The sequence below is a fragment of the Camelus bactrianus genome, chromosome 7, assembly GCF_048773025.1.
Source record: "Camelus bactrianus isolate YW-2024 breed Bactrian camel chromosome 7, ASM4877302v1, whole genome shotgun sequence".
NCBI classification, from domain to species: domain Eukaryota; kingdom Metazoa; phylum Chordata; class Mammalia; order Artiodactyla; family Camelidae; genus Camelus; species Camelus bactrianus.
Window position 1 is genome coordinate 55,794,776 of NC_133545.1, and position 23,428 is coordinate 55,818,203.

At 31.5% G+C, this 23,428-nt stretch overlaps 1 protein-coding gene and 1 long non-coding RNA gene across 5 annotated transcripts in view; one reads left to right on the top strand and one right to left on the bottom strand.

Moving 5' to 3' along the window:
• The window catches only part of LOC123613557 (uncharacterized), a 108,282-nt gene that overhangs the window by 76,729 nt on the left and 8,125 nt on the right, over window positions 1-23,428 (top strand). Inside the window, exon 5 of one of the 2 annotated variants that reach the window (XR_006720925.2) lies at window positions 6,663-8,222. The exons of the other annotated variant lie outside the window; for it this stretch is intronic. This is a non-coding gene — a long non-coding RNA (uncharacterized LOC123613557). Of the gene's footprint in view, window positions 1-6,662; window positions 8,223-23,428 lie in introns of those variants that run through there. 2 annotated transcript variants of the gene reach the window in all.
• The window catches only part of PHF14 (PHD finger protein 14), a 139,306-nt gene that overhangs the window by 35,720 nt on the left and 80,158 nt on the right, over window positions 1-23,428 (bottom strand). Inside the window, exon 17 of one of the 3 annotated variants that reach the window (XM_045508460.2) lies at window positions 4,469-4,586. In XM_045508460.2, coding sequence (XP_045364416.1) covers window positions 4,469-4,586 — 118 coding nt within the window. Of the gene's footprint in view, window positions 1-4,468; window positions 4,587-5,265; window positions 5,345-8,298; window positions 13,708-23,428 lie in introns of those variants that run through there. The other 2 variants (XM_074367428.1, XM_010972069.3) reach the window with 2 other exon arrangements.

Sequence of the window (23,428 nt, forward strand, 5' to 3'; positions counted from 1 at the left end):
TAAAGGACACTACTAGGACAAATAGCAAAACTCCAATGAAGTCTGAGGATTAGATGGTAATAATGTGTCAGTGTTAACTTCCTGATTTTGTTGGTTATATTCTGGATATGTAGGAGGATGAGAAAACACTGACAGATGTAAAGCAGAGGCATGTCAAATGTATTTTCAGGAAGATCACTCTAGTAAGAGTATAGGACTATGGTCTCCAAACTCTGCTACGGATGTACCCCAATACTAAAATATTTTAAATATGCACTTTACATATGTGTGAAGTTATGTATCTGTTCTATAGTATTAATGTTATTTACATTATAAAACACACTCAGACTTAAAATTAAAATAGAATGCTATTATACAGAATTAGATTACTTTAATTAGTCATTTTGTCTGTCTCCTGGGGTGCAAACACTTCATTCTGACTGATTCTAGTGAAGAGAATGGATAAAAGAAAAGATGAGTCTGGCAGACTTATTCATATAGCTTCTAAAATAGGAGGAACTGATAGAATGAGGAAAAAGTGAGGCACTGAATCAAGTAACAGTGAAGAAAAGGAGCAAAGAGCAGACTGGAGAAATATTTAAGGAAGAATACTTTAGAAGACTCAGCAAGTGATTTTCTATTTGGGACAGAATGATTAAGACTTAAAGATGGTTCCAGGTATTTGCCTTGGGAGAATGGATGTAAGTAGAGATGGAAGGAAAAATGAAAGATGGGTGAGATGCAGGAGGAAAATAAAATACACTGCTTTTCCAGGCATGTAGCATTCATTAGCAATAGTATCTTCACAACACAGTGAAGAACAAGGAGAAATACCTAACGCATGGTGATTGGTAGCAATGAACTAGCCCCAATGAATATGAACATAGCACACTGTCTAGATAGCTGCTGCCTTGGTCAGGTGTCTTTAAAGTACAGCCTATGGGAAAAGGTATGTTTTGTGCATGTGTGTTTGTATGTGTGTAGATTTGTATCTCCGTGTGTGAACATGTATACTGATATACCTGTGTCCATGTAGTTGGTCATTTTTGAAGAAACCTGAAGTGACCACCTAGGTTTTTGAAGGATTGATAAGGTATAGAAAGTCTTATCTTATCATACTTTGTGGGTCTGGGTAGAACAGAAGTCATTCTGTATACAAATACTGAATCATCATAATGTACATCTGAAACTAACATAATGTTGTAAGTCAATTATACCTCAGTAAAAAATCATTTTACTGTTAAGTAAATTATTATTAAATCAATATTATTAATTTAATATACTTAGGTATATTTTATCTTTCATAGACTGAAGTTTAAAATTATGGATTGAGATATGATGAATCTTAAGACTTTTGTGGAAATCCTGTAATTCCATTTCTACAATTTCTATAATTATAAGCAATGGTCAGGATTAGTGACAGAATATTTTTGCCATCATAAAGCCCAGAGCAAAAAACTCATTACCTGAAAGACAAAGTCATCTATAAATATGTTATGCTGCTGACAGTATACATGGCATATTTTAGAGTTTCCCCTAGTATGCAAAATTTGGAGACAACATTAGCAGTTAAATAATGTTTAAAGTAAAATGCATTTTTGAGTACACTTTCAACTATATACCCTCACCTTGTATAATCTAAAATTCTAAGAAAAATAAATAATTTCTTGCTTAGGAGTCAAATTTTTATAATAAAAGTTAAGACTTCTTGGACTTAGTAATCCTGACTTCCATAGAGAAAGGAAGTTGGATATATAGTTTATGGCAATAACAACTTTATATTTACCTTCCCCTACCTAAATTTATTGGCAACTGATACACATCTTTTCTCTTGGCAATAACTAGTTCTACCTTAGCTTTTCATGTCATTAAAATATATGAGCATGGCAAATATACCCACTATTACCTAACAAATACCATTCCACCAAAACGGATAGAAGAAAATGAAGGATAAGCAAAATATATTAACTTTTATTCTGGGTTTCTTTTAGGCCCTAAAATGATACTAATTTTCTTGACTCAGATATTAATAATACAATACTTTCTTAATTTAAAAGCTTCTACAGCAATTTACTGATTTATAAAGCATGACATTATCTATCAATGTTTTCTTTTTTGGCACCCAATACTAGTAAACACCTTAAAAAGGAAAATGTAAATAAACAGAAATTTAATACCTGCTGGTTAGGAATAGAAATCTTCAAAGTGAGCAAAACAATTGATACAAAACAAGTATTCAAGGGAATGAATTAAGTTTCCTTAACTTTCAGTTTAACTATCACATTAAATTTAATTTTTCATTGGAAAAAAGTAGAAGTATGTAACATTCATGTTGGTATGATAAAAATACAAATCCATTTCACCACTGTAATCCTTATTATAAATTGCTGTGACATTCAGCAGTTAGATACAATATTTAGATGAAATTTTGAAAATGTTAGCTGTTTATATTCAGTATTCATTCAATCCCAGGTCAAAGAGAATACAGCAAATACAACGCAAGTTTTCTAACAACTGCCTTCCTAATGGATTTCCATTCAGAGTCCAAAGATCTTATTTTCTGGTAGAAAGGGAAAAACCAAGACAAGAACATCTTACCCTACTCAGTGATACTGGCACGTACTGCATTTACAAAATATTCATTTTGTATACTGCCAACATATGTGAAATATGCTCTCTTGCATTTTCAATATTCATTAGTGAAATTACTATGTAACTTAACAAAGCCACTCTCTGTATTTAATACAATGCTACATATTTACAGTAGTACAGTCTTTTCAAAAGAATTTATACAAAAAGGCTTATTTATAAAATGCAGTAAATCCTTTTCAAAAGTTGCTTCCTTAATTGCTTTTTAAGGTTAGAAGAAAACCCCAAACAACAAACACAACTAGAAAAATTATATTATACCATAAAAAGTCCAATAAGACAACTATTTAAAAGCTATAGTATGCCACTAAGCTTTTTTCCTTTACATACAATTTCTGGAAAGCATTTTAAAATTATGCAGTAAGACTTTTTGATATTAAATATGCTCCCTCTTAAATCTGGGTCTTAATAAAATAACTGGAAAATAATTCTCGATACTGTATAGTTTAAAACCTTGGGGAAAAATCCTTGATTATTAAGTAAAATACATAGTATATCCTATTTTAATACTTATTATATAAACATGTAATATTTTAAATAAATTTGGTTATTTAAAAAAACTCTTCAAATAGTTTTTTTTTTACTATAGTCAAATGCTTTTCTGCCATTTTAAATAAACTTTTGCCGATGGCTTCTGTGGTAAGCCGGAATAAATCATTCTAACTGATATACTTTTGATTCCATGATCAGACAGGGCATACGTGAGATATGCTCCCTTGAATTTTCAATATTCTGTATCAATTTTAGTTCACTCTAAGAAAAACAAATGCACTTACAAGTGACATTTAGGAAAGATGGCTTGAGGTCCATATTACAATAGTTAATTACCATTGTCTTTTTAAGGAAGAACAATTCGATTAACCCAGAGCTGATCAGACTGTCTGAGTTCAAATATATTCAATATTTCTGTCAAATGAGTCAAAACAGCAGGAATCTAGCTACTTACTCACACATTAAAAAAAACAAACACAATAGGGACAGACTGGGAGTCTGAGATTTGTAGAAACTGACAGGTAAATGTAGAATAGATGAACAAGTTTATACTGTATAGCACAGGGAAATATATACAAGATCTGTTAGTAGCTCATGGTGAAAAAGAATATGAAAATGAAAATATGTATATTCATATATGACTGAAAAATTGTGCTGTACACCACAAATTGACACACTGTAAACTGACTATAACTCAATAAAAAAAAAACCCACAATAATCTTAAACTGTGGATCATCACAATTTAAGGTTATAATATTGATATTCAAAAGACATAATTTCAATAATTTATTTTTTGTGATAAACTATGAAAAAACCTATTAGAAATTTCAGCCTTTCCACTCATCTAAAATAAATACCAGAAAAAAAAATTTAGGTTATGAAAACTAGTCTTCTCCAAGAATAGACCTTATAAAACATTCACAATATACTTATTTTACCTTAAGATGAGTCATCTATAAAAATAAATTGGATTTTATTGGTTATTCTTTGGGTTAACTTTTTTTTTTATCAAAACAAATTTCCCTGGCATTCCCTAGGTGTGTTAAATTAACAGAGGGTGACTTTTTTTGGCTACTAGAGAACTATTTAATATACTACACAACATGAAGGGTACACAAAACAGCTAAAATATTTTAATGAGGAAATTTATATAACTTAGTAGAGCTCTTTACTCTTGAATTTAAGGGCAATAAAATCACATGGCAATATATTCTTAAAATGCATTAGATTAAAATATTGGTTTCTCATATTCCAATTTTCTTTACAGTTAGGAAGCTGATGGTGAGATACAGAAAAGCTATCAAAATAAAGAGAAGCAACACTTTTTCTTATTGGTTCCCCCCTTACCTTAGAAGATGAAGAATCACACTCCTGACATATCCATCCATAGCCTGTCTGTTTAGGAGACTTTTTCAAAGGAGGATCCAGACAACCAAAATGGTAGCATAGTCTGCATTCATCACACCTGCAGGGTGAACATATTTATGGTATATATTAATAATATTTTAAAAAATCTTTTTCAGAGAAAAAATAGCAAACTATTACATATTTCAACTATAACACTGTTAATTCTATCCTTAGCTGACAAGATTAGTTTATGACAATCTACACCTGAAATAAATGTTTTAGAAAAAAACCCAAAAACAATAAAATTGACAAACAAAACAAATATCATTCAGAGCACTTTGATAGTAGAAGTGTTAAGAGTATATGAATGTGTATAGCCATATATGTTCAAAACTAGCAAACATTAACAATTTCAATTCTGAACTTCAATAATAATCACTTGCCAATTAGTTTAAAAGTGTTTAATAAAATACATATAATTCAATATTATGAAGTATATCCAATACATTGTGATTATTTAAAAAATTTTAGAATAATGAATTCTACTAGGCTACTCTAAGCTTAATTTTATGTAAAATTCATGTACCTCATCACTCTCTAAGTTAAGATAGACTGTAAATAAAGTTGCTAATGTTTATAGCATGCTAACACAAACTATAGCAAATGAAACCATTCTAAGAATTTGACATTATTTTCTAAAACATAAATTTTCTCAAAATTAACCTGTCACTGTAGGTGCATTTGGTTTTTCAGAGTACCTTCTAGTACATTCTAAAGCTTATTAACAAATGTTTTGATAGTATATCTGCCACCTATGATGTACAAAATCTAAGAAAACTATCATACCTATTCTTCGTTTCAGACAATCTCATCCTGCTGACAATGAAGAAAGATCTGTATTATTTCAGTGTTTTGTAAAAAGAAATTTGCGTCAGTTGGAATAGAAAGACCAAAATTTAACAACAAATAACAAAGATGTATACATCTTATAGAAAGGATTATACACCAGATTTTCTTTGTGCTTTAAAAAATACTTTCTCTAAACCTATCTATCAGATTCTCTTTATAAATACTTTCTCTTACTGATTTTAAACTTTAAAAGTTGAGAAAACCACAACTAAGGAATCAAGGAGGCAATTCTATAGGACACATATTACTTGAATAATGTACAAAGTTACTATTTAATAACCTTTATTAGAAAAAAAGGGGAAGGAGCTATTGTAAACAACACACAAAGAAAAACAATTGATTTTTTAAATACTATCACAATAAAGGAAACTATAAATCTACATTTATAGTAAAAATTTCATATCATGCTACAAAACCCAATCTCCCAAAGACTCATTTTGGGGATCAAAAATTTCAGAAAATTTAGCAACTTAGCTATAAGGTATAAAAAGTTTAAAACACAATTGCATGTCATAAATTTACCCACTTCTTCCTCTATAACTTTTTCCTTATGAACCAAATAAACTTATGTACTTTTCCAAAACTTTCGTTTAGACTCAACAGATGGATCTGAATAAAAGTGTTTACTATAAGAATTCTAGCTATAGTAAAAATCAAATCAAACAGGAGTAGCAGTACTTTATTTACTGTGCTGGTATTATAAATAAACTATGTAAAAGTGTTTTAAAAAACAGTTAAAATGTTCAAATACCTGTTCTGGCATTAAGAAAAAATGATAGAGTAGAATAGACTACACTGTATAGCACAGGGAAATATACACAAAATGTTATGATAACTCACAGAGAAAAAAATGTGACAATGAGTGTGTATATGTCCATGAATAACTAAAAAGTTGTGCTGAACACTGGAATTTGACACAACATTGTAAAATGATTATAAATCAATAAAAAATGTTAAAAAAAATGATAGATAACACCTAACATCAAATATAAAATAAGACTAAATGGCAAGCCCACACAATTTTATGTTTTTTCTTCTCAATTCAACTTACTTATCTTTCAGTAGTCAAAATTTCAATTAAATTAAACACATGGTTATAGGAACCTTCAGAGTATAAGCATTTATGAGTTATAAGAAGGCTGAGATTTCTAGATAGCTTAGGGCATAGTCTTTCGAGCATGGAAACTAGTATTTCAGTCATCTTTAATGCGAAATTTAAAAAGAATCACATTCTTCGTTTCATCAAGAAAATCAAATATAATTTACTCTATCTTTGTCATTTCAGGGTCACAAGTATGAGTAACAGATGCTGCTACGTCTAACAGTGTGCCAGCCTTTTGTGTCTGGAAATGAGTACCATCAGTCTACTGTTCTGTTTAAATTCTTGTATTCAACCTTTGGCTTGAAAAATATCAGCCACTACTTTCTGATATTGTCAGTGTATTTGTCTAAGCAGTACTTCCCCAACAGTAATTTGTTGTGGATTCAGAAACCAAATCACTTAAGACAATGCAATTGACAGTCAAAATAAGCATGAAAATGAGAACTACTGAGTTAGGTACATGGACTCAATATTGGTTAACTATAGTCTTGTGCTTAACTTCAGGTTTTTAAGCAAGTTCAGATTGCCAATAATCTGGGCTTTTGATAGGTAGAGTTATGGTATTAATGTTTTCCTAGTTCATATCAAATTACAGCCTAGTTACTGCATGTTGACTTTGTAAGACTGTCCTGTAATAACTTGCAAATTATGATTTCTAGTGTATAACTAGAGTCAAACACCATGATGAATATAAAGGTGAATCATAATTCATTACTTTTCACCTTCATGTACTGAGGTAGTTCTTGCTCATATACATATATATTTCCAGCTAATAAATTAAGAACAAGTTTCCTACACTGGTATAATTTGAATTTGCAGCTGATTTCAGTTAACTGTAAACTCAAGTTATCTTTTAGCTCAAGAATAAATGCAAAAGGCAAAAAAAAGACAGTATATGCTAGATTTGTTAGAAGATAATGTTGATGTATATGCCATTTGGAAATGGCTTAATCCTCAGTGATTTCTTCATTAGTGATACCTTCTAAAATGATTAGTCTGCAGGTGGAACTCATCTATTTGTGACGGGTCCCAGAGGAAAGGCACAATTTGTTTGTTAGTATCAGGATGATATGGGAGTTCTCCCAAATTCACCTACTGGTAAATGAAATGGTAATTCCAAAGCTAAATAGCAAAAAAGGGGTAGTTAATTCCCTTAGGAACTGCCAAAATTCAGGAGAGGAAAAAATGAAAAGAAAAAGAAATAATGCAATCTTGAAATTAATAGCTCTGCTAATAAACAAATATACAAATATAAACCCTTTCTAAAAATGACTAAAATTATTTCCATGTGGAAAAATATGGTTGTTTCTACACTAGAATATTTAAGTGAAAAAAAAAAAAGCTATAGCTTTATTTGCTGGTAACAAAAATATGCTGAATGATACAAGTGAACTACAGCAGAATTTGTAAGAATTAATGTATCACAGACAAACGTAAGAGACATCATTAAGAATTCTAGAAATAAAGAACAATTTAGTTGGTAAAAATATTGGATTACTTATTTCATGCACACACACACCACTTTGTAAACTTTAGCAAAATTTTGTCACCCAACAAATTATGGCTAAGTTACAAATTTAGATCATTTTAAAAACTCAAAAATCAGAAACTCATAAGGATCTGCAGTCATTCTGCTACCTAAAAGCGGAAATAGAGTAGAAGTAATTATTGATCAAATTATTATTTCTGACCTTTACCTCTACTTTTTACATTTACTTGGAAACACATAATTGCAACACATAATATAGTACATATTTATCAAAATAGTGAATAAAATGTTTTAAAATCTTGTGCAAAAGCAGTCACTGACCCACAAAAGTATGGTGATATAACACAATATACTTTATTAAATAACACAAATGTCCATGTAGTAAAAACAGACTATCATAATATACCAATAATACATATATTATAGGAAGGCAATGTTTTAAAATATTAAATGATAATATAAAACTAACCTATAAAGAAACACTATGATTTTTTTATTAAAATGAAAACTGGATGCTTAAAGAAGTATCCTTTAAACATCTAATAAAATTGTATACATTAACATTTATGCATTCTAAAATTACAATTTTAACTGAGATAAAATAAACCCCATATATAAGAAAAGGAAACCTGATTGTTTAATTAGATTCATACAACTTCCTAGGCATCAGATTCATAATGGATACAGATGTAAGTAATAAAGCAGCTATATATATATATATATATATATATATATATATATATATATATATATATATATATGGTCTTTCACACACTGATTTAATAAAATGCAGGGACCAAGTAAATAGTTCTATTTGTATTTAAAATACTTACTTAGCATATGGTTAAGTATAGCACCCTAGACAAAGAACAGGAAGAAAATGATTTATGTTCATATGTCCTATGATCCACAGAAGCAATCAGTCATATTTACCTGATTACTCAGAATATGCATACAAGTAAAAAGAAACAACTGATTTATTTCTGTCTACGCCTAAGAGACAGACCAGTGTTCCAAAGGGTTTCTTAAACTCCCTTAATTTCCAATTGATAATTCTCCCTAGGAGAGCACATGAAATAACTACTTTTTTTAAACTAACAAAAAAAAAATTAAGTGTACCTCCTATAAAAATAATTTATATCCAGATGATAAGCTAAATTCCAGGAAGAAGAGAAGTCCATAAGATGGGACTGGAAAATGATGTACATATTATTTTATAATCAAGTTGATCCATAATCACAGCTATTTTTTTATGTCAATGAACATTTTACTTAGATCCCTTCCAAGTCTATATAGAGTGAAATAAAAGAACTGACTCTGAAAATGTATACTATTTCATCTGTTCACTTAAAAAACACACAACTAAATGTCAAGAGAAGTGATAGGTTGGATTTTCTTACTTTTTCATCATTTCTAAGTGAAAAGTCTATACAAGAAAGATCAAAAGAATTGGTCTTGGATCTTGACCTTACATAAAATCTTACTAGCACACGTACACAAATGTATTAACCAAGTAGTGACAGATTCTTACATTGAACAGTAGCCAATTATTTCAATTACTCATTTTAACAGATGGAGAAAATGCAGGATTGTGGCCCGTGAGTTAAATCACTTTTCAAAATAATACAAGCTTGCACAAAATTCTGCATTCTATCAATATTAGGATAACATTTAATACCAGTAACGGCAAAGTTTATTCCTTATATTTTACAATAATTTTAGTGCAAATCACCTACATGAGCATTCTCTAAACAAAATAATTAGAAAATGTCTTTTATATCATATTTCACAAATAAAGACTAATGTGGAGGTCTTGAACATATTTTCATTAATGCTACTATAGACTTTTATCACATGCAGTAATGAATGAATGAGTGGTAAGAAAGACAAAAATATCTTTTACATATAAAAGTGTATTAATTGGAAAAAATATGTGGATAATTATTGAAATCCAAATTCATCTTTAATGATCGCTTAAATAAAGGGATCAATTCAGTTAGCTACATCTATAGCGGCCAGGTCAGAAGCTTAAACGTGAAATGAAAAACTAAAACATGAAGCAAAAGAATTCATAGAAAAATACACAATGAGGCCAAGTACCTCTTCACAGCATGAGAGAACAATTAGACATTTCCATACCTGAAACACGTCTGCTCTGTTCTTTAATAAACTGATCTCCATCTGCTCATGCCCTTGGAAATTTTTCAGCAGTACAACCTGCTGTGCTCAAGCCCCACATAACTTTGTATTTCCCTGTTCATAATTAACTAATTATGCTCTAATCAATAGTGTAGATCTTGATTTACAATGTAAATCAGATAAATGAGTTAATGGCTGGGGGTCAGTCTCATTTTATTTACAAAGCCCGGCGTGAGCATCCAATTTCATTATTATCTTATGTACCTCTGAACAGCAGTGAATCTTATCAGCAGGACCGCAGAAAGTCTCAAGAGTACTGGGAGAAAAAGGCATAGGTTTTTATAAAGAAAGCATTTGCAAAGCATGTCCATCTCAAAAATATTTTTAATCACAATGCTTATTAGTATTATGTAAATTGACAAAGTGCTGTCTCAGACAGGTAGGAAAAAATTTCTGCCTTCATATGCCATGTAACTCTAAAGTTGAGTCTCTTAAATAGGTTTCAATTGCCAAAATTGATTTCAGAAAATTAAAAAAAAAATTTTAATGTTAATATTTCCATTCTGCTAGAGTCCTTCTGAATTCTGTGAATAGATTTTGGTGAAATAGTAATGAAATATTCCCATATTGTGAGTCAAGTAAAATAGTGGTAAGTTTTGTCAAATAAGAAATATTTGGTGTTTAAAAAGGGTGGTTTCATTAAGTAATAGGATGTAAAAACAGGGAAATGGGATGAATGTTAATATTCTTATTACTTATTGATTAGCAATCTATTTTAACATCATAAATGTAAAATCAGATACACATTCAAGAAAGACATGAATAACAATTATATATAAGTGATAAGTATCATTTACAAACTTGAAATGGATAATGGTTAAAGCTAAATTTTGTTTTCATGTTAAACATAACCCTCATCTCAAATTTTTTCTTAACAAAGGAATTAGTGAATTATGGACAAAGGCTACTATGTTCCTTGATTCATTTCTGTACCTAAAATAGTGCTGTCCCCATAACAGGTATAAAATAAACATTTGTTTCACTGAATTTATGTATAATGGAGAAGTTGTACTGTATGTGCTGTAGATGAAACTACTATAAACTTTTATCTAGAAACAAGTATTTTTGAAAATTTAAGGGCCCTTTGAAGGAGATGAAAGCCATATTCAACCAATGTCAACCACAACATAGTGATTCTTTTAAAAATATTATATATTAATAGTTCTCAAAGTGGTGTCCCTCGTCAGCAGCAGCAGCATCACTTGGGAACTTGTTAGAAATGCCAGTTTTCAGGCCTCATCCCAGACCCACTGAATGAGAAACTGCAGGGAGGAGGAGGAGGTAGTAAAACGGGCAGGACGAAAATAAGGAGCAGAAGAGGGCAGCAATCTACTTTTTAACAAATCCTTCCTGTGACTCTGATGCACTACAAAATTTGAGAACCACTACTATATACTGCATGTCATCCTTCCTGTATTTCAGGGTCATTTAATTTCCTTCCTGATATTTCAGTGTGTTTTTTCCTTTCCCTATTACATGACAAACATCATTGACCTGTTGGGCTGTTTTCTCTTACATGTGTCTGTGAAATATGAAATATTTATTGTGTATTTCCTTAAGTACACATTAATATCTCCTTTGAATAGCAACTGGACCAATTACAAAAAACAGCTAATTCATTTTACACTATGGAAATATGAGAGTTTAGAAGATTATCAGGAGAAAGTGTTTTATTCTACTCTCTTCGAAAGTTCTACTCCAGATACACATTTGCAGGACCAATGAATGATCTTATGAATTAAGAGGTTTATATTTGTGACATGTGACAAAAATTCTTAGGTCTAGCACCAAATATGGAACAGCATATCCACAACTGACGTTTAAGGTGGAGAATGATGATAATATGGCACTCTTAATAGAACCAAGTGGAAAGGATTCTGATTAATAGTGATACCAAAACCACAAGATTTAATGATTTCTCAGAAAATCTAAAATAAAATGACCATTAGTAATTTCTCACCATATATCAAAGGAGGGCCAGGTCCTAATGCACTAGTATATTCTTTTAAGAAAAAGGCAATCTGTCATTTTTCTTAAAATCAGTTGGAGTTGAGCAACAATAATAATTACCAACTTTTTCTTAAGCTTATGCAGTGACAAGTGAACTTATTCTTAAGAAAGAGCCTATTGGTTTGCTATAGCTCATTAATATTTTTCCTCCAATAAGAGTTTTCAATAAGTTAATAATCTCAGTTTATACATGTTTTATATAAATATTACTTTTATAAAACATTCAATAATATGGTACCTTACTATAACTATACACTAGTAGCATACAGCAACTTTATATTTACACTTGCTTTTGATTATCTGTAACATTTCCTACTCTATTCCTAATATTTAAACTATTTTTAAATTGCCAATGTACCTGAAAAGATATCCAAAACAACATTTATAAATCAGGGCATTCCAAGAGACATGTTGACAATTTACATGTATAATGTGCATTTCAATTTCTGCAAAGAGTCTCTTCTAAATCAGTTCAAGATGGAGTGATGAAATATTCAACATGTTTCTGTCGTTGACTTAAAACTGGATCATTAAAGCTTGAAGATCAAATTTTAATTCTGTAAACCTTTGGAAAGATACAGATGTTGATGAAGATCTTTCAGCTGGCAGGTTATATATAGTCAATAAGCTCTGTATCTCTCTCCTTATTTTGCAACCTCATTCAAGGTTGAGAAAAAAAAATCACACTAAACAGAGAAAGTTCGTATTAAATCAATAAAGACTGAATAAATTTAGGTATTACTAAGACTATCTAGAGATAAACACATATATTCTTATTTATGAGCTTAAAATCTGAAGATGTAAAAATTGCATGCTAACAATATTACTGCTTTCACACTAGGACTGATGAGTCAAAAGTAGAGTGCTATATGCTTTCACAAGTCTTTCACTTTTGCTGAATATTATAAATAGAAGTAACACTTAATATAGAGTCTATAGTTGTTTCCCAATGCAGAATTTCGTATATGAATATATGTATTAAGTTGGATGAGACAGAATAGCAGACTAATGGAATGCATTGTCTTTTTTGTTTGTTACTAGATTTGTTCAACAGTGAGTAGCACATAGCATGTAAGTCCCACAGGCTTCCATAACTCTTCAGTAAGTCCAAACACTGTATATCATTCACCAAAGAAGCAAGAGGGGAAGACATTACTTAATAGAACAATTCTGACAAGACATTATCTAGTATTTTTTTTTAACAATGCACATATCAAATGTTTCTGATTAGTGCAAAAGAAAAAAGAAAGAAGAAAAAAAGAAAAGAAAAGAGAAGAATCCAGGCAGGCAAATTTAACTGCCTTGTCAGTCCAAGGAACAAACCAATCAATTACAGTCTATCCAAACCTGACAAGCAAAGGCAACTTTTTGCAGTGAAAGGTTATGGGAAGGACAAGATAGCTGTTCTCCTTTACTGTATGTACTCTATTGAGGGTGTTATCCACATTTTTAAAATCACACTTATAAAAGAGGTTTCCAGGATTGCCTCCGAGGATGAGCTGTGGCAGAGTTGGGTCTCATGAAGGGTATCTACACAGTAAAGTGATAAGAAAAGAACATTAACATTTAAAGATCACAGCAGCTCTCCACTATGTCTTACGAAACATACTAATAGTACCACAGTAGATTCAAATAACATGTAATCTAGTCCAAAAAGAAAGATACCCTAAACCTAAATGCCATGATCTTGTAAAGGTTCTTAGTAGTTTAAGTGGAACTTTTTTACCATTTGAAACATTGAGTTGCCTCCTCTTGTATTATTTTTAGTTGTCAAAATAAATATCTTACTAAAACAAAAAAGAAAATATAAAAATGATGAAGGGTTTGTATTTACATTAGCAAACATGTAGTTCGATTTATAAATGATTTTAAAGATAGCAGTGTGCTACTTTTTTCATCAAACATGGCAATTTAACAATACCTAAGAAAGCATGCAGCTGTGCTGAAACAAGCACATCTAATCAGTAGGCTACAGGACTGGTTCCACTCAACTATGGAGTCTCAGGGAGAAAATTTTCAGGTGGGCTTATCCCCTGGACCTACACTGCCTTCCTTATTTAAAGACTATATTAGAAATGTTTGGTTACAGTTATGAAAAGTATACCCCTAATTTGCTATTTTAGTGATCTGTGCAATAAAAATGACAAAGAGTATACCTCACTGTAAAGGCCTGGTCATTCACTGATGACAAATACACTAATTCTGGCCAAACTTTCAAAACTCATTCACCTGCATTTATTTTTCCAAACTTTCTTTAGTGTTTCTTGTCTTTATTTTCCTATTGGCTCATATTTTCAGAGGAGAAATTTTAGGTGCCTAGTGATTAACTTTTTTTGACTGTGTTAAACATAAACATTATTTCCTTCAGAAATTTATTTCTGTGTAGATGAGGTGAAACTGCCACACATCATAGAAAAGTTTGTTTTAATACGTAACTATTAGATGTGTTCAATGCTTCTAAGTTTCACTGAGAAAAAGAAAGTGAAAAGTGGCACAATCACAGACAAATAAAGCACTGCTGAGAAGAGCTACCATGCCAAACTGAATAACCTCCAAAGAAAGGGAAAACAAAACTGTACAAGAAAAAAAAATAACGTGAAACATAGTTTTCAGAGAAATGTACATATTAACATATGAGAAATAAATACAATAGTTGAATTCCCTTGTTGAATAACAGGGAAATAGGAAGAACTGAATTCCCTTGTTGAATAGTCACGTGATAACTTTTCTCAGTGATTCAGTCTCTTAAGTGATCAGCTTTATGCACATTCTGAACCTAATATTCTGAGAAGCACTTTGCAGGTTAAGCACTACTAGGTAAGCATAATCCAAGAGGAAGCAACCACATTGTTGACCAAAGAAGTACATTTAACTGTAAATTACATGCACAAATGATAGAGACTAGCAAACAACCCAAAGATATATTTGTATTTAACTTTGATAGGAATTTGAATATAGATACATTAGATATCATAGATATCTGATTTAAACCCTAATTAAATCTAAATTTAACTTTGAAAAAAACTAAAAAGCTATCACTAATACTCCTCCACCCTAAAATTTCACTTAATATTCCGAATTTCCCTTTAAGCCAGAATAAACAATGTGACTTGTTTTGGCTGCTACCTTCCAGGGACAAAAGACTACATGGTCTTTCATATCAAAAATCAAGTCTTGGCTTTGCATTTATTCCATATGCTCCTAGTTACAATTAATGTAGAAAAAGGGAAATTAACTATTTTCAAAGGGCTTCCTTGATGTGAGTGAGCACCAGTGGTCTGTATCTTGTTTAGCTGGAACTCCCTGGCAAGAAGCAGCATCTATTTTTGCCCAAAGTGAAATATGCAAAAGCAGTGCAGTGTGGTAAGGCAGTATGACTAATGATTAGAGCATTTTAGCTACACAGTCAAGACTGCCTAGACTCAAAACCCTAATTCTACCACTTTCTAGTTGTGTGATCTTAGACAAGTAATACTTCTCTGTTTCCTTGCCCATAAAATAGGGCTAAAATCAGTATCTGGCTAGTTGGACTTCCCTTGAGGATTACATGAGATAAAATATGGAAAGCACTAGCACATTGGCCCCTAGCAAGAACTCTATAAATCTCAGCAACTAATATGAAGAACAGAAAGTTTACCAAACACTACAGTAGTATTTTTTGGGAGGTTAAGAAAGTATATTCTAATACATAATTTATATAATACAATTTCAATATATAATTGGAATAATTTCTATTTCATGATGCTCACTGCCTCTGTACCTCAGTCTTCTAATCTCCAAAATGGAGATGTGCATACCTCACAGGACTGCTGCTAAAAACTGAAGGAGATAATACATTTAGAGAGCAGAGAACAGAGTCTGGGATAAGTATCTAACATTAGCATTATTTTAATTCCCAATTTATAAAGATTTTAATATTTCTCTGGGGTTTAATTAAAATGTTAAAAATATGAGATTTTTACACATTATGTAGATTCTTATACATTATTACCTAGATATCCAAATCTATCATCAACTGCAAAATTTTTATCCAATCTTATCTACAAATTAATTTCACCTCTAATTTCATTAATATGTCTATTTCATACATCCAAAACTATACAAAACCAATACAAATCAAAGTCTTATTATAGGAGGAACAAGATGTCTAAGTGAAAAAAGAAAGGAAAAAAACAGAAAAAAAAAGTTGGTTTCTAATATTAGAAATTGTTTTATATGATTCCAAGGATTGTAATTATGGAGAAGAGATATGTTAGCTCACTTGGAGAAGGAAACTGCCAATGGTCAGAGCTGCTTGGAGAGGGAATGGGCTGGCTATACATTTCCATCCCTGCCAGTAACTATTTCCTCTCTCTTAGTAGTGATACTGAGCAGATGATTCAAGTGTCAAATGGATGGTAGGATTACAGACTTTGAGATCCTTTTCAGGACTGTATTTGTTTTGAAATTGCTTGAGCTACGAAAGTTACAAAATTTGAGAAAAAATGAGGTTGATGCCTTCATTCTATAGATGAAAAAATGATTATAATGGTAATGTAATTCAAATTCATTAATCTAGCCAGTAGCAGAACTGTGGCTAGAGTCCCAGTCTTTCTAAATAACTGAATATATAATAGATAATTCCTTTTGTGTAAGTAAACATTAATACGCTATAATAGAAAATAAGTTTAAAATTATAAAAAATAAATTTTACTGAAAAACAAATGAGTGAAACAAGAAATATTTCATTGCTATATATGCTTAAAATCATAATGTTTACTATTCTAAAACTGTGTACTCCAGAAATACCACACTTCACTATGTAATTAATGGTTACTATGTTCAGGCTTCTGTTTTCGTTAAACACAATTTACTCGTCCATGATGCATTTATTTTAAAAAGAAAAAAAATTTTAATTCAAGCACTGATAAGAAAAATATGTATAAATTGTACTAAGTTACTTAAAGGTTTAGTGTTTTAATATATATTTGAAAGTCAAAGAATGTCATATTAAATACTAAATGTGTGAGGCAGGTTAGCCATTCCACAAGTCTAACAAAACCATCAAATCAACTTAATTATTAAGAAAAAAAATACTCAGTAAACATCTTCTTTTTAATCTCAATTTATCAGAATACCACCTTAATAAGAAAAATTCAGTGGCAGCTAGGCCTCTCTATATTTATAATCCAGTAACTTTAAATGCATTCTGAAAATTTCTAATTCAACACACTAAAAAGAAACCCCTAATTCCCTAGGATGCCATTCACCTATTGCATTATGTCTCCAAAAAATAAAAAAATAGCCACTAAACTTTCTGTTATTGGTATTATCATTCTTTCTAATTAGTTATCTTAAAGTCGGCTAGTTTGGTTTAACACTCTCCTTTCTCTCCTCCCCATTTCGGTTAATCATGTGCTGTAACCTCTAGCATGAATTTATGGTTCCTGGATCAGTCTAATCCTTTCCATTTATTTTACCATCAGTCTGAAAGTTCCAAGCCTCCAAACTGGTCTATCTCCAGCTGCCTATTTAGTCATCAAACAGGCCACCACAATATCAATCTCCTGAAGTACCATTCTGTCACTTCTCACCTTCAGTGAATCCCCATTAGGACTCTTAAATTCGTTAGTCTCAATCCAGGCTCCAAAATACCTTTAACCTACATCACACATGACTCCAACGATCCCACCCTATATCTCTGTTCGTATTTGTCGTTCATTCTCTTGAAGGATCAGTACCTCCCATCTCAAACTTCTGAAACCTATTCATACTTCAAGATCCAACTTAGATGTCACCCTGGTTTATATGAAGATCCCTCCCTCATCCTTTTAGGAATATTCCCATCATCCTCTAAATTCTTATGTCTCATATATCCTCCATATACCAATTTGATGGATGAATAAATGAATGGATTTTAATATCCTTAATAAGTATTAAATAGGTTTGAAAATTAATTTGATGAGAATAAACAGGGGGATCTTATTTTTTTTAAAATAGAGAAAAATAGATTCCATAATTTCTTTACAAATGAAAGCTTTTTGAAAAGTACAAAGAAATCTTTGGACAGTCAGCTTTCCTTTTAAGAAGATCTGCATTTACAGGCCATGTCACAACAAGGTCCTTGATATAATCAGGTGATTTTTCAATTCTTTAATAATTGACACAAATGAGCAACCTGACAAAAGAAATGGATCTGGAAGATTTCAGTCACTTAAAAAGAAAGCTATTGACTGATGTAATTTCACTTGGATGTGACTGAATCCCATTGATTTAGTCTTTCCTAGGCCTATCTTCCTTGTGCAGCTGTCTGTATCCATCTGATTTACTGAGCAATTACAGGGAGTGCCTAACAATTTCATTCAAAGCACAACTCCTCCTCCACTTGCTATTATTTGGAGAGAACATACTTAAAGAGTTATTTTTATGTAGTTCAATCTATCAATTCTCACAGTGCTCAACTGGCTAAATCACACTTAGGGCCCTGGGCTTTATGTATTACTTTGCATCAGCAAAATCACACACACACACACCCACACACACACCCACACCCACACACGATGCAAGAGAATGCACAATTTTACACTAAAGCCATATCATACACTTTAATAGTATAGTCATGAGGTAATAATCAGTTACCTTAACACTTTTCTCAAACTTGCCTTAGTATTTTAGGAATACGGAAATACATTAAGCACCTCATTTAAAAATGTTCCCAGAGTTCTGAAGTTCAACTTTTTAGCAAACCATGGAGTGTTCAGATAGATTCAAAGGAAAGCCATAAAGAATTATACAACTGATAGAGTACCTATGAAAGAAAGGCTGCTGAAACTTGGTTAATCACTTTTTAATTTTTTCTAAATTTCTGTCACTTTCATTCACCAAAGAATTAAAGTAAGGGTATAATAAAACAAACTGGTTAAAAAACAACATACCCTTGCCTAGGATAGAATTAAATATCATAATAACCAATTTGACTAAATGAAAATAGGTACTATTTTGGAAAGAGAGAATAAATTCTGGAATTGATAGTTTAATTTTCAGATAATAACACATGCAAGGAAACAAAGATCACAAGAACCTTCTTTTCTTTCTTTTTAACATGCAGTTTTAAAGAGAAAAAAGTCCAGATTTAACAGTAAATAAGTCTTTTGAAACATCTGTTAACTTTTTTCTGTGTTCTAGCTTCTATTTCTACAAATAAAGTTAGTATAAATCAAAAATGTAGCTGATAAAAATAACTGTCAAGATGAAGACAATCTAATTCCAAATCTAATTCTTATCTTAGAGTACTACAGATTAAGCAATGAAGTATAAAGAGAGCAATGTTATATATATCTTACGTATATATGTTTATATATTATATATTCATATATAAAATAATAGTTTTCTTATTTATCAATACAAAAAAAGATGCTTAATAAGACTGAAAAACTTGCCCACAGATAACATGTCTGTTTGATATCAGTAAGTCACACATGGTTACCAAAAATTGTTTTCAGGGATTTAAGACAGCCAAACTTAAGAATAAGAAGGTTTAGGAAATTTAAAAAGTGAACAATTTTAGATATGGGATATAATATTTACCACTATAATGGGTACAAAATTTTAAAAGATGTGACTGTGAAGATTAAAGCTCAAGAAATGTATGAAGAATTAAATTGTGTATCAGTTACACTGAAGTGACCAGATTAAATGAATAAAAGGTCACAGAGTAAAAGTAGGTGTCACAGAGGGAAATATGGAAGCCCAACGACACACAGTGACATGACCCTGCAAACGGTTTAGTACTTCAAGTATTTAAACAATAAAAAGACTTCTAGAGTTAATCCGGAAGGAGCTATATTCTTCAAAACCGCAACTAAAATGATGAATGGTCCAGATGCTAGCATAAAAGCTTAAAAGTATTCACATTTCATTAAAAAACTACTGTCAATAGGGTATGTAAAGGCACAACTGTGCACTATAATAGGCTCTTTAAAAAGAGTAGGATTATTATAAGAACTTACTTACACAGAACTGGAAGAAACATGATAATGAACACTAATGTCAAGAGGTCTGGGTTCCAAGCCTAACTCACACTAACCAAGTGATCTTTCACAAACTATCCATCCAATAAATTACTGAAACATTACAGCATGCCAGGTTTTAACTTGGCTATTGAAATATAAAGATAAGTAAAACTCTTCTATCAAGTTCACAGTCTGATGGGGGTGGGTGGTCAGATAAACAAAAGTATAAGATTCTAAATAGGAGAGGTTCAATATAGAGTGACAAGTATTAGCACAGATGCCTACATAAACTGCCAATGAGGCATATCGGATAGACAGACTCTGGTCAGTAGAAGAGAGGGAGTAAGGGAACAATTAACAACAAAAAAACACTAACAGAGGATTAAAGCAAGTGTTAAAAGGTAAGCAGAAATTTATCAGGCAAAGAATATGAGAAATAAAATTTGAGGCAGAAGGAAAGTAGAGAGGAATTTTTAAAAAGAGTATGTCAGAAAATCCACATAGTTTGGTACAGCTGGAGTAAAAGACACTTGTGGATAAGTGACAGGGTTTGAGAGTTTCCTGGAGATCCTCTGAAAGGACTTAAGCAAACAGGGGAGTAATATGATACAGAAAGAGGGCTATGGATGCATTAAGTGGAGAAAACAGGGAGCTTACAAAGAGAGAGAAATTTGAGAACATTTTCTGCAAAAGCTCAAACAAGACAGTAGGAAGGGCAAAACTGAGGCAGGAGGAGTGAAGCAGCAGAGTGAAGGTACAGACTGCTGTAAAATGTAAGGAATTGATAATTTATATACTGAACCTGAGATGCCTGTGGAATCTCAATTGGAGATGTTTTGCTAGGCATCTGGCTATACCAGTCAGAAACTTAAATGGAGAGAGTCTGACTAGAATTAAAAATATGGAAGTACTTTGCATTAATGAGAAAACAGAAGACATGTCAAAGATGAGATCACCAAGGACTGTGTAGAATGAAAAAATGTCCTTGGACAGAATGTTAAGGAACAGTAACACGTGCAGTGAAGGCAGAGGTAGAGAAGTCTATAAAAGGACCGTCCAGAGAGATAGAATGTCTAAGAGAACGCCATGTCTTGAAAGCCAAAGGAAAGGAATCAACTGAGAAGAAACTGAAGATCTCTATAGAAAAGTCAAGGAGGATGGGATCAAGGGCACTAGCAGAAATGTTAGCTTTAGGAGGAAAAGGGAACACCTTTCCTACAGCACTGTTAGGAAAAGAGGAGAGGGAAGGGTGGTGGAAGAGAGATGACCATGGGTATCAATACGTTTATGTATGTTACAGGTTCCATGCCAGGAAGGTTAGGCATTTCTGCCTGATGGTTCTGTTTTCTATATGAAGCAGGAGATGAGGTTATTTGTTAAAGATGAAGGAGGCAGAGAAGAGGTGGTGAGATAAAGAGCATGAGAAATATGGAAACAGGTGCTGTTGGAAATTAAAAGGTCAAACTGACTAGGAAAATATGGAAGGATTGCCAGACAACACTGAGGGCCTAACTGATAATAATTAGGTATGTTTAAAATATACATATACACCAATGAGTTATTTACACCTCAGTAGACATATCGTGTCACCCTGTTTAGTATTTCGTTGCTTAACTAAGTGAAGATGTGCACAAAAACTTATTTAGGTCACCTTTAGTGTCTTTTTTGAGGAGGAATTTTGGTGTTTATTTCAACAATATGTTCTTCCTAGGCAATGGTAGTTTCTGAGGAAAGGTTCATGTTAAGTTTTTGTAAGCTGTGGTCAAGTGATCATAGCCATGTTTTTAATAGTTACTTAGCGTGTGATCAAATAGGGCTCTATATATACATTAAATTCATATAATTAACTTACTTACAATTTTGTAAAAAAATTTTGTGTTTTACTCATAATCCTACCATACTAAAAAAATACTACGGTCATTTCTTGTTCCCTTACAATCTCTAGCTATACATATATAACAATTTAGTAGCATATACTTATCTTCTAAAATAGGTTTCTTCATTCCTATGTAATTATCTTATAATCGATAAAAGAAGGTAAGTGATATTCTTTGTGCTACTGATGTGCTATAGTTTATCATCCCTCTCCTGCACAACGTTTAAGCTGTTTTTATTCTGGGATTTGTGTGTTTTTGGTGTGGGTAATTTTCCTACTATGAATATGGTTTAAAATGTTCTTTAAATAGCTTTTTTTTCTTTATATATTTCTTTGTGATAAATTCCGAGGAAGATTATTACAATAAGAATATATATATAACCAACACAATGAAAACAGTAAGAAAATCTATTTTTTCCTTAAAATGAAAATGTGAACTTGTATGTAAAATATACAATATTTACAAATTTATAAATTAGATACTTTCAAATGCCTGAAAATCAAAAATATTATGTTATTTTCATTGTTAGTGTTTGAATCCATTTAGCAATTTATAAAATACTGATTTGTATACATGTGTGCAGGTATGTGTGTGACCAATACAAATTTCCTTCTGCAGTTAATAATAATCTTGCAAAGTTAAATTTTATACTGAATGAAACAAAGTAAGCAGTATTCTACCAGAAATTAAAACTTGTAAAATTACATCCTACAAATAATAATTACCCTTGGGTGACTTTATGTAAGTTTGAAGATGTATATTTTCTTTTTTCTTTTCTTTTTGCCTCCATTCAACTTTTGGAAATCATCAAATTTTCCTAAGCTATTCATAGCTGATTTTCTTATTACATATTTAGTTAGAATGCTTGGCCAGTATCAGTAAAGAGTACTAGAGTTAGAATCTTATAGGTGTGTCTATGCACGTCTCACACATACACACATACAGGCACACACAAATGAAGCTATGAACATGAATGAAATAACCTACAGATTAATTACCAAGTGGGACGGGTAATAAGAGTCAAACAGGTAGCTCGTAGACATAATTCATGTCAGCAAGAGGCACTTAAAAGATTAAATGCATGGATAAAAAAACACCTTAGACATCAATCACTGCAGTGAAGAAAAAGACTATGGCACTTTATCAAAATACCTGTATCAAAAAACACAGCAAACAAATGAACAAACAAAAAAATAGGTGAAGAAAGAAACCCAGTGTCTTTTATTGCCATGGAATTACCCCAGGAAGCCAAATTAGGATTTCTCAACCTGTAACAAATTTCTTTCAGATTAGAATGAAAAGGAGGCCCAGACTGTTGCACATTACAAAACAAAGTATAGCCTTATTTCCTCTATTCTGACAAAAATTAGGGCATCTAACTTA